The sequence below is a fragment of the Melanerpes formicivorus genome, unplaced genomic scaffold (assembly GCF_026170545.1).
Source record: "Melanerpes formicivorus ecotype bairdi unplaced genomic scaffold, bMelFor1.0.p_v2 SCAF_7, whole genome shotgun sequence".
NCBI lineage: Eukaryota > Metazoa > Chordata > Aves > Piciformes > Picidae > Melanerpes > Melanerpes formicivorus.
The window spans coordinates 14,712,895-14,726,031 of NW_027142359.1; the positions used below are offsets into that span (position 1 = coordinate 14,712,895).

Genomic DNA, 13,137 nt, shown 5'->3' on the forward strand with positions numbered 1-13,137 from the left:
CTCTGAAACCTGCTCAACCCACAAGACGTGATGCTGCACTGAGGCTCATTCCATGTGAATAATCTGTGCATCTCCCTCAGATATTATGATGCGGCACTACTAAAGTTTTCACTGCTAAATACGCATAGCTGCAGGCTGTTTATTTTGTTTAAATGGTGGAAGACATAATTGGATCTTTAGAATTGATATGTTTCAGAAATGTGGATCTGCTTGGCTTAGTTGGTGTGCTAAGATACACTGCCTGAATCCCATGCTGCATTTTGCTTGCAAATAAATGTGAACATAAATAACATGATAGGAACATGAATATGACTTTATTCCATTTCTTTTTCCTCAGGTGGGGTTGTGTTAGAAACATTTCCTCTACAAGGCAGGTTTCCTCTGCTTCATACTGTTGCAGGGTTTGGGTTTGCACCTATGCAGACATCACCAGGAGATTTTTCCTATCGCACACCTAATTGTATTTCTTGGTACCTTGTTTTCCTGTCTTTGCATTACAATCTGTTCATGGGCTCTGGTAGTTCTAACAGAACAGGCCTTTCATATATGTGTAGAAAGTACTGGGGATAGAAAGATGGTATTATAAAAGCACCCTAGAAATTAACAAGGGAAGTCAGGAGTTACGTATTTTACTGAAATCTACATTTCTTTTTTTTTTTTCCCACCCTTTCCCCGCCTTCCCCTTTTCCCCCCAATATTTTATTGGAGCACTGGAGCAGGCTCCCCAGAGAGGTTGTAGAGTCTTCTCTGAAGGTTTTAAAAAGCCACCTTGGTGGGTTCTTGTGTGGCCTGCCATAGGTGATGCAGCTTTGGCAGGGGGGTGGACTTGATCTCTGGAAGTGCCTTTCAATGCCTAACATTCTCTGATCTCATGCTCCAGTTTCAGGTTAATAACAACAACCCCATAATAATAGAGGTTGCACCAATAAACAAAGTACTGGAACAAGGATGAAATGTACCACATACATTTAAACTATCAGAACTATTTTTTAAGTGGGAAGATTTGTCTTTTTCTGTGCATCTACTGAGTTTAGAGAATGTGAACACTAAAAGACAAGCAGGTCATAACTAGATGTGTGAAAATTGTAAGGAGAGGTTGAAAGCAAGAATTACTTTGACTTGCAAGTCTGATACACATTCATTGATAGTGAAGCAGACTGGTTTGTACTAAGAAAGGGCCTGTGGGAGTTGCATGTTTTCTTTTGTGTTCTATTGTCTATTTGGAATTTTCATCCTTAATGTGTACGTTAGACTCCCACAAGATTACCTTGTATAAAGAAAACACAATTAAATACTACTGCATATTTATTGGGTGAACAAAGCTATGGTGCATCTACTTCTCCAATATCAATTATACATTACCTTCCTTATGTCATGTTTATTCAGTAATTGGGAAGATTGAACAAATTGTCACTATTATGTGTAAAAGAAAAATAGAAACAATTTTCTCAGGTTGTTGGTTTTTTTTCCCCCCAAAAATACTTTTCATTCAAACCCACCAAGTTTGTTGTTGTAGTGGTCATATTGCCAAGTGCATAGAAAGTTCCAAGGCTGGGTTGTGAATTTTCAAACCAATTTCTATCATGCCTTATTGCTTTAGCAGTCAAAGGAAAATCTTTAGTATCCAGAAGCAATTCTTAAAGATCACATTCTCTTTATATACATGCTTATGTATGATCTCCCAGTTTTGCCTTAGATTATGACAACTGCTACCACTGCACACTAAATTAATTTTCCCTCTGAACTAAGAAAAACAAGTGCTATTTCCAACATCCCCCCCCCCACCCCTCCCCCCATGCTGGTTCCCTCCTAAAAATTTTATAGATTCTGACTTGAAAATAATTTCTAGAAAATTTTATACATGAGTAAGCAAAATTACCTGTGTGGCGTCCTGGGTTGTGTAAAGATGGTTGCAGGACTGTGTCTGTCTTCAAGGAAGCATGGCTCTGTAGGAGTGTGCGTGCTTACTTTTCCTGCATGAGCAGGGTTGTGCTACTACTGCTGCGATTGCTGGAGTACTATGGATAGCATACTGATGGCTGGCCAGTGCTGCTTCAAATCAGGGCTTTCTAGCAAGGCTGAGGGATTTTAGCAGGTCTTTTTTTCAGGCTTTGGTTAGGCCAAATTTTCTAACTCACTAGTTTTCAGAATGTAATAATGTATTTCTTTTGAGGTGAAATTGGAACTCAGGATTTCAATACATTCCTTTAAAAAACTTTATCTACTGTGGTGTATGTTTGTGCATACATGTATATCTATACACACCCCTCTAAATCTCTGTTTTCTGGCTTTTATATGGAACTTTCATGCAAGTTTGTAAATCATAGCGTTTAAGTAATGTCTGGCATTTTAATACATACGTAATTTTGAGTTTAATAGCAGGAGTGGAGGTTTAGTGTGCATCCATACAAAAGCAGAAGCACATCTCTCATGGCAGTCATAGACCTAATAGGAATACACATGTAACAACAGCCAATTACTCTGCATTGTACCAGAGGTTTTACTCAGAGGTTCAGGAATTTCTCATTTCAAAATACTCTGTTGTTAAAAGTCAATATATGGAGTGTAGTCATTCCACATTCCCATCTCTCTTTACTCAGACTGCAGCTCACCCATGGTGAATAAGGAACCAGAAGACCATATGGACTATGTGGTGCTACAACTCAGAGTTTATGTGCCTCAAGTGGTGTTTAAGCAGATTGCTCCAGGCGATATGTAGGAACATGTCATCATGCTAGCTTTTAAGTATTTAATCAATATGCTGAAAGAGAAATATTGTCAGATTTGACTTAAAAGTTTCAAAACATACTAAGATAGATTTCTTAAATGCATTGACAGTTTTATTAAAAATTAATTTTGTTTCTTAAATGTGGCTTTGTACTGTGGGGTTTTTTTTCCCTTTTAAAAGTGAAGTAAGCATGACTTTCTGTGTTTGCCTATTTTACCTTGCTTAATGTGGAACACTACATTAACAGAAGTGCAGGATTAAGAATACCCTGAATTATTTTGATAGCCCATTTCTGGCTAGACATGAACCCACGTCCTTTTCAAAATACCATAATATTTCTTTCATGATACTGTCTTTGTCAAAGTTATGTATACAAAACAAAAGCCTTTGAAGGATTAATTATAATGTGGATATTGTTTCATACATACCTTAGGTTAGGAAGAAGTTCTACACAGAGAGAGTGATTGCCCTTTGGAATGGGCTGCCTGAGGAGGTGGTGGAGTCACCATCACTGGAGGTGTTCAGGAGGAGACTTGATAGGGTGCTTGGTTGCGTGGTTTAGTTGATTAGGTGGTGTTGGATGATAGGTTGGACACGATGATCTTGAAGGTCTCTTCCAACCTGGTTTATTCTAAAATTCTATTCTGAATTCTAAATTAATGATGCAAATGGCAAGAACCACTGGGAAAGAAACTGTATCTTGATGTGACTGATGTGACTTACCCATAAAGATGACCTTTTTTTTTTTTTTTTTTTATTTTTTTTTATTTTATTTTATTTTATTTTTTCTTAAATCCATGAAATGCTAATGCCTTTCCAGAATCTGTTGCTCAGATTCCAGCTCTTCACTTCCTGGTCCAGTCATGATATACTGTGTTTCTCGTTCTGTTGCTGGAGTATTTGTTCAAGTTCATAGATTTTGCATTTTTAATCTTCCCTAGAACAGTGGTGAAAAATGGCCTTTGGCAGAAGATAATGAAATTTTCTTAATTTATATTTTCAAGCAGAAGCTTCAATTGAAAATGGCATCCTATGGCCTGGAGACATAGCTCTAGTGTAAGTTTCAGGGGAGCTGTAATAATAATGCAGTGCCAGCAGTGACGAGGAACGATGGGACACTGAAGAAGTAATTTCAGAAAGAAAAGAGCATGTACCAAAGCTTTGTTGTAGCATATCTAATGATCTGCTGAAGATTCCCAATGACTTTTGGGAGCATGACAGGAGAAACCAACGTTATCTTGCCAAAACAGGAGCCCTTGCCTAATCAGCAGAACAAGATTATTGATTAAAACACCTCACAGAATACATTACATGTGGAATCTCATCTCTGTACATTGCATGGGGAAAAGTGTAATAATGAGCATAAGATAATACAAAAAAAGAGCAAAAGCAAATTTTTGGGAATTGTACAAGTCAAGATTAAGAGTTGAAATACGAACAAATTATCATGGAAAGTACATCTGTCCTTAAAGCTGAGCACAGAAGGGAGTGGATACAGCAGGGACATGGCTCCATCAGGAGCAGAAGCTAACAGCCTGACTGGAGCTGCTTTACTTGCCTTTTTTTCTGTATGCATCTGAAATGTGAAGGGGCCACTCCTCATTTGCACAGCCTTCTTCCTGAGGTGGAAGGAGTTCAGATATAACTGTTAATTAAACACTCCATTTGATTTTTAGATTACTCTAAGCAATGCATCTGCATTACAAAAATGTAACCTTTCTTCATTCATACCAAAGTACTGAAGAAAGGAGTGTTAGAGTACACAGTTGTTCCATGCATTCATGAGAATAGCAATACTTCCTACATTTCCCTTTGCAAACCTTTTGTCACTGTTAGCAGAGGAACCTGAATTATCATTCCTCCAGCGCTACAGTTAGTCTTAAATTGACAAGATTTCAAATATAAATCGTATGCTACCTTTCATAAATCAGCTGTTACTGAGTTTGTGTAGAGTTCTTTGCAGATCTGCTTTATTTCTTTGTAAATGACAAATTCATTGTATCATAAATTGTTGTGAAAATTGTCAGTGTCTTAAGTGTGAAGACATTTCTCAGTGTGAGATCATCTGAATTTTAAGATTGTAAAACAAAACCTGAGACTACATATTTTAGCATACACTAAGGCAGTGAAGTAGGTTACACTTAAATGATATTTAAAATCTACAGAAAAATTTACAGACACTGAAACACTAAAGAATTGTGATTTAACTGCTTAAGTAGGCAGAAACTGACAGCCGGTGTAGTTGCTGCTTGGTTTGGGGTTTTTTTGGTTTTTGGGTTTTTTTTGAGGTTTCACAGGAACTGAAATATGACAACGGTGTAACAGTTACCTGAATGTTCACTTAAAAACATGAATGTCTTAATCAAGTGTCTTTAAATTGAAATCTTATAAATGCACAAAAATCACAACCTTACATGAAAATTACTCTGGTTTTATAAAATGTGACCATCAATACAGAAAATCAGTGATTTGAATGAAAAAAAACCCTGCAGCATGCTGCACAAATCCTATCCATTTAGTTACCCAACTAAATCTGGGGAGGTGGTATTGGTGTTTGTAGAACTGCTGTGTACTGCAGTAGTGGACATAGCTCATTGTTTTGGAAATGGGATCTCCTTCATTATGGCCAGTGGTTAGCAGAAGGTGACCATGTCCACAGAGGGTGAAATCTTGTATGAAGAAATAGTCAGATGTTTTTAGAAGGTCAGCAACTTCCTGTAAACACCACTCAGTGCTTGAAGTTTGACACTGACACTTAAAGAAAATGCATAATTTTCTTCTGAATTATTGTTATGTGTTCTTCCAATACAAGCGGGCATGAAATTCATCTCAGTTTCCTAACTGATGGCAGTGTTATGAGTCTCTCACTGGTGGAAAATAAAAGACAAGAAAACAACTTTTTGTGGGGAAACAAGAGTCCATCTTATGGAAAAAATTTACAAATACTACTAGTAGGTTTGTTGGTTTTTTTTTCCCCCACAGCATCCCTGACCTTCATCAGTTTCATTCTCAAGCAATTTCTCAGAATATGTATCCATTTTATTTTATAACAAATCAATATTTCTCTCTTAATTGCCACCCATTCAAGTGAAAAATGAAATTTTCATACAGCTCAAAGCTGTGGAAACCATTACACTGAATGATGCACTAAACAGTCTTTTTCCAGGGATTATTTTGTCCTTAGTGTAAGGTTTTCACTAAAGAAACAGGCATGTAAAGAAATTAATTACAAAATCTTATATCCAGTGTTTTCTCATGTTTAATCTGACCTCCAGCATGGAGCATGAAAAAGCATATATGGGGGTTAGAACAGAGAGGCCAATGAGATTTGAGACCGTATTACCTTTTACTGGCTTCTGCTATACAACACACACAAGAGCAGCACTTTGGCCTTTATATGAGTACAAAAAAGTGACACTGTTGTGCATTTTGCCTGGAGCCCTCTATATAGGAAGGACATGAACCTGATGGAGCAGGTCCAGAGGAATGCTGTGAAAATGATCAAGGGGTTGGAGCATGCCCACTACAAGGACAGGATGAGGGAGCTGGGGTTGTTCAGCCTGGAGAAGAGGAGGCTCTGAGGAGGCCTTACAGTACCTGAAGAGGCCCTAAAAGAAGGATGGAGAGAACTGTTCACAAAAAGGCCTCTAGTGATAGGATGAGAGGCAGTGGCTTCAAACTACAGAAGAGCAGGTTTAGATTGGATGTTAGGAACAGGTTCTTTACCATGAGGGTAGTGGAACACTGTAACAGGTTGCCCGGGGAGGTGGTTGGAGCCCCATCCCTGGAGATATTCAGAGTGAGGCTTGACAGGGCTCTCTGAAACCTGATCTAGTTGAGGATGCCCCTGCTTACTTCAAGGGGATGGACTACATGACCTTCAGAGGTTCCTTCCAATCCAGACCATTCTATGATTCTATGATTTTCAGTATTACAGATTCAGTACAGATTTTATCTGCAGTGTGGGTGCACATTTCATAACTTCGGCATGAGTCTGAATACCATTGAATGTGTCATATTTGTTGTGGACTCTCTACTGTGTGAGCTGTTGCCATGAATTACAGTGCTATAGTGGTGTTATACCTGTGCAAAAGCTGCACGTGGTATCTGCCTGTGCTATCTGGAAAGTTACTGAGTCACTGCCATGAGCAGCACAGAGGGGACAGGTGAATTCTTCACCATCTATGTAAATCCATGGTTATGTATACAGAAATCCCTGGCTATTTTCAGTTAGTTCTGCAATTGTGAGCCTTATGAGGCCAGAAATAATTAGCTTTAAAAAAACCAAACCCAAACTAAAACACTGATAGAGTCAGGAGAGTTGTTTGCTCAGCAGAGGCACAGCATATCCTGGCCATAGTTCTGTGTTAGTTTGATGAGTATACAAAAAGGATAGTGATTTATATCAGAGTTCTTCAAATGTGTTTGCTCTACATTTTATGAGGTAGCGTGAATTATTCTTATACCTGTTGGGAGCGTACAGCTGTGGAAAATTGTTGATAGAAGACAGATTATTTTAGCTTGGCGTGTGGTATTCAGGGAGTGTGGGAAGTAGCAGGCCAGTAGAGAAGTTGATGTACAGCTGGAGTCAAAGGCTAGGCTATTACTTAAGTTCAGACTCCTGTTATTCAGTTTGCTGACAAACAAAACTAACCCATGAGAAGATCAGCCAAGCTCTTTTCCTTTTATTCACCAAACTCCCTGACCTCATTTTTTCTTTCACTTCCTTCTGACTGCTTTTTCTGAACTATGTTTTGACCCTCTCTTTAGGGTTATATGATTGTTATTCCATTTTTAACTTCTGAGTTTTTGGTTTGTTTTATTCTTCTTCAGAAAAATGAAGAGTTGACTAAAATATCTTGATTATTATTATTTAAAAAAACCTTTTGAAAACATTAAATTCAGTAGATTTTGTGGTTAGAGGCATTGTAATTAAGTTCTTCGTATGAAAATGCATTGACTTATATTGTTAAGCAAATCATATATGTTTCAGTAATTAGCCTCCCCTAAAATATGTTAATGGATTTTCTTGCAGTTCTTTTTCTTTGCTTTTCTTATTTCCTCAGACAACCATTCTTTATGTCTTCCTGTAGCCTAACAGAGGAAGCTTTGAGTCCACCAATTGTCTCTAAAATGATTAAAATGGAAATGCTAATGCTCTTTGTCTACAATAACTGTTACAACCAAAGTAATTTCTTTGAATCACACCAAAAATATCTCTGAAATGTAAAACCACTCAATAGTCTGTATATCTCTAAAGGTGAAGGAATTGCTCATTTCTGTTATGTATTGTATTATGTATTCTGGTACTGTATTCAAAGGTACACATTTCTTTTATTTTATATCGTCTTTGCTTTTGCTTTGATTTTATTGAGTAGTAGTATCAAATCAGTATATATTTGGGACAGCTATCTCTACTGGTAGAAATGACTGACATAAGAAATAACATCTACCTGCAAATCAAATTTTAAAGTATAAATCCTCAACTGAAATATTGTCTTGAAGCCGTATTTATGGACTTTGACTTATGTAGTATTAATTACTTTCATTGTTTTATGTATTGGACTGCCCAAGTGTGAAGAGAGTTAGCACTGCATATAGTACTTTAGCATGAACTTGTAAATTAAATATAATTTTAAATTGATTAACTTAACTTTATTTTCCCATTACAGGTGCAACAACCGAACACAATGTATAGTAGTTACTGGGTCAGATGTGTTTCCTGATCCTTGTCCTGGAACATACAAATACCTAGAAGTTCAGTATGAATGTGTTCCTTATAGTAAGTATAATCTTTTTATTCTTGCTCACTTCCTCTGGCCCTCACAATTAAAGCTGGAGTGCCATTAGATGGAAAAGAAGCATATGTTTCTGGCCCACAGACCCATTACGCATGCAGAGCACTTGCAGACTAGGGTCTCCAATTAGCTTCACAAAGTGTGGAAGGAAGCCATGGTGTGGTGCTGGCCAAGTGTCTGTCTGTGTTCTTAAGTGTTTGGCTTTTAAGGCTACTGTTTTTCCAGAAAACAAACTCAAATTAGCTATTCAATAGGCCAGATAGAAATTTGTACTTTTGCCCACTACCAGTTGCTGACAAATTGGCTTGGCTCACAGACATCTAAAGCAGGAATTGACTTCAGTTTTAATCATGATCTGCTTAAAAAGCTACCTGCTGTTGTGATGACTTTGGGTGCACAGCAAAACCCAACACTGACACTTGGAGGCAATGTCTCAGTTTGGGGACATTGTAAGAGGACTTTGCGCTTCAAGGGCATATTACAAGTGAACACAGATTTAGAGTGAGTAATTAATAAGTTACTTGGACTTGATTCTTAAAAGCAATGGGGAAGAGAGTGAGAAAGATATGTTCACTTTTAATGTAAAGAGAAAATACAAGTTGTGCCATGGATTGACTGAAAACAAAATACTGAAATCAAATTGAGATAGAAAATTCTGAAGTTACGGCTACTTCAGCAGTTTTGTACAATATTGTCTCTAATGCCAGAATCCAGTAGCTTTAGGCATACTTCTTATTTCCTTGCAATAATTAATGCCTCTTTTTTCCCCCCCCATGTATGTATGTATGTTTATAAAAGTTCTACAGATTCAACACTTTTAACTGGTTTTGCTTTCTTGTAAGGTCATTCTTTGCAGGGACTTCTCCCTCATCCCATAACTCAACAGAGAAATAGCTGTGTTTGCAATGGAATCTGAGCAGTGCACTGATCATTCCCTTAAGTTATTATTAAGTGTGAATTTCTTGATCTGCAGTAATCCTTAACCAAAGTCACATTTTCTGTTGGTACAGGAAACAGGCCAGGTCTGAGATGCAAAAACACTGTGGTGACAGTCTATGTCCAAAAAGGAAAGAAATGAGTTCTGGCATAAGCAAAGCTATGTCAAAACCATCCATACTGTTTCCTGCACAATTTTAAAATTTAGTCTTCTTAAACTGAAATACTACTTACTCTTACTCTTCACTACATTGAACTTTCACTGTTGTAAAAGGCCAAACACAGATCATCTGTTTTTTCTTCATTTCTGCTGTGTCATTGTGCAATGGTTGCTTGCTGATTTTTTTTTCTGTACCATTTGTAGGATTGGAAGCCTACTGCATACAGTGATCCCTAGCACCATTCCTCCTGTGTGTAGTATCGGTGGCTTGTTATAACTGTTCTTCTTGTGCCACTTTTGAGGAGTGCTGTCTTGCCCCAATCTAACCAAAGTTTTGTTCCACTAAGATCACTTTCACTTTAGCGCTATTTTCATTTCCAAATTCTCAGAAAGAGGGCAGTGCATCTGATTCCAAACCATAAGGTCAGTCAAATGACAAGAGGTTGTTTCCAGTTCCAGTAGGCTAGCTCATAGAGAAAAAGTGTAATGCAAATAATGTTCAAACATAATTTTTTATGCTGTTTTAGGAAGAGAAGTGTGGATATGTTCTACCGATTGGGTATTGCTATCTACGTGAATCTTTTCTTTTCCAGTTTTCAGAAGTATAGTGCCACAGCGCGGCCTACCCTGTACTCTAACATGTAGTTGTTCTACTTTTAAAGTGCTTGTTTTTGTTTACTGTCAATTACATTGGTCTACCTGTTGAATTATATAATTCTGTGTCTATCATAATTCAGGATTCTGGATGCTTCTTGTCTTTCAAAGTCTATAAGTTTTGGAATATGTAAACTGCAATATGTACACTGGTGACTCTCTGCCCAATTCCAGAACTCTAAGAGGCATTACTTGTTACTACCAGCAGTCATCAAAAAGGTTGCCAGCTACTAAAATTGGTTTTGAAGTTTGATTCCAAATCACATTGTACTTCAGTAGCCATTTCTGTTACTGACCATCTTTCTTCCCTGTCCCACAAAGCCTATCCTATTTTGATGCCTGGTAAAATCCAGTTACCAAGTTTGTTTCTTGTTCACTTGTTCCAGTGCTCCATAACTAAACATACAGAAGATCTGAAATCATTGTTTGCAGATAACAGCTGTCCCTGCATGAGATGTGTTTGGAAGGTGGGATAGGATTTTGTGGGTCTAGGAAGGGAGGTTTTCAGCAATCATAGCACTTCTAACAGAAGTTCAATTATGATTCTTACTTTTCCTGAACTTCATCTTCAGTTACTGCAAAACTGCAAAATTTGCTGTGTCTCACAGTGGCACCTTTCAGTCCATGCAAGATTACAAATCACCATTATATCAGTTTTTGTGGTAAAAGATGGGAGTTCTTACACGCTACAGTTGGTGTCACCTTTATACAGAATGCAGTTTATGAGTTCCTTTGTGCCCTGCTGGCCTCCAGAAATACATAGCTGCTTTTCTGATCCTGTATACTGATTGAACTTCCTCTGGGTTTTATATTTGTTGCCCTCATAAGTAATTAATGAAAAGCTTCCTTTTTTTGCATCTGAAAGTGTAGACAAAAAAAAATAAAAAATCAATTGATATGCACTTGGATCTCCAATGAAGCTCAAGTTCTAGACAAATTTGATAGGCATTGCTTTGTCCTAGAGTGTTACTGATTAAATTACAGAGTACCATACCTGACATTTCTCTCAATTATGATGTGCAATATACTTTGATACTTTGTCTGAATAACGAAAGTCAGCTGTTTTTTAAAGAAGAACATTAAAACATTTTGTACATCATTTTTACTTTGAGTCTTTTTTGGACTCAGGGATTCAATTAAAAAAAACACTAAACCCACATTTTAAAGTGTATTGATGGGACTTTGCAGCATTTGTTTATTTCAGTAAGCCCATCTGTCCCTGAAAAATGTGCAGCTGTACACCAATGCATGCAGAGCAGGCATGCCAGTAATGATTTTAGTTATCGCTACCTTTTTTCCTCATCTCCTATTACTAATTCTAAGCAGGTACAATACAGTATTGCACTTTGGCAAGGAATAAACTCACACATTGAATTTCACTAACAGAATCATCCGAAAGTCGTTAACACTGACTGAAACTCAGGAATTCACCTCAGAATACATCTTCTGTTTGCTTGGATAACTCAAGAATTACAAATAGCAAAAAACCAAGATTTTACCTAAAGGTGTATAAATGAACAAAGGCTGGGAAAGTGCTCCTCATTTTGAGAGTATTAACCCCCTCCCACTCCCCCGTAAAGTTTTGGAATTGTTCCCTGAAGAAACAGTAGATCAGCTTAGCCAGTACTATTCTCTCAAAACAATCATATGTAATTTTGTTACATGAAACTGAAAATCTGAAACTTTATATGGAACATACAAATATGTTCTCTGGGCTAATACTGCAATACTGAAAATGTAATAGCAGCACAAATAGTTTTGATACAGTTCCTTGGTAGCGGCAGCTGCTGTTACACAGATTGGTACATCTGTCATTTGCCAGGTCATTTTATGAAACTAAGGGAGCATACTTAAAAGGCTACTGAGTATATGAAATAGATTTTATTGCAAATAATGATTGGAAATCTATTTACTAGCTGGACTTCAGTTATATGTCTTCCTGTAATATGTTCCTTAAAACTTCCTTGGGGAAAAATTGCTGTAGTAATATAACTTTGTTAATCGGGTTCAGTTTATATTTTCCATGTATGGTGGCCAGATGGATGTTTCTTTTCAATGCTTAGTATGACTGTCTTTGCATACTAGCTTGCTGACTGGGGCTTAAATCGATGATGCTGGAGGATATCTAAATAAGCTAAATGTTTTTCTCTTCTCTTTTCTTCTTGCTTACTGTTCTTTTGCTTCTTTTTTCTAGATGTTTTTGCTTATTCCTTCTAGTCCGATTTTGCAGTTATAGACTAAGAAGTGGCAAAAAAAATCTCAAGATTCACATTCAGAAAAACAAAATAAAGCCTAGTGAGAGTTAAAGGATGCAAGCTGCTTTCTTTACAAGAAAGAAAAGCAGAGGAATGTGTGGCACAAAGATGGGGGAAGGTTTATTAAGTACACATACAAACCTATTTAATGAATATACTGCATTTGGGATTTATAATGATCTAATTAATATGTATATGTGCACTTGCACATATATGATAAATTAATGTGTCATTAAAAAACGAACTTGATCTCATTATACTTTGAGAAGAATATGTATAGCATGCATTAGTAAAGTCATTCATTATTTATTCAGGTTCACTAAGTGAAACTACATGCCAACATATCTGTATTGCCTTCTTAATCTACTAAAATGATTGATCCATGTTCACTTGTGTAACCGTAGAATCTCTCTCCTGCTAGGTTTTCCTGTTGTCTGTTTTCTCTTTATCCAATATAGTGCAGTTCTTATTCTCCCTATATTTAGCGTCTGTTACTAATTTAATCTTTAGATTAATAGTCAATTTATGTTAATCTTCTTTCTTTTTTCCTTGCACTTTTTTATTTTTCTTCCGATGCTTAAAATAGAAGTGGAGCAAAAAGGTAAA

General features: G+C 37.0%; 1 protein-coding gene across 21 annotated transcripts in view; it reads left to right on the forward strand.

Moving 5' to 3' along the window:
- ADGRL2 (adhesion G protein-coupled receptor L2) overlaps positions 1-13,137 on the forward strand; it is a 398,831-nt gene that overhangs the window by 339,542 nt on the left and 46,152 nt on the right. For all 21 annotated transcript variants that reach the window (XR_010987661.1, XM_068141119.1, XM_068141134.1 and 18 more), the window contains one exon: positions 8,401-8,510. Coding sequence is in view for 20 of the 21 variants with exons in the window: in XM_068141119.1 (XP_067997220.1) it covers positions 8,401-8,510 (110 nt within the window). In the remaining variant the exon portion in view is untranslated. The remainder of the gene's footprint in view (positions 1-8,400; positions 8,511-13,137) is intronic.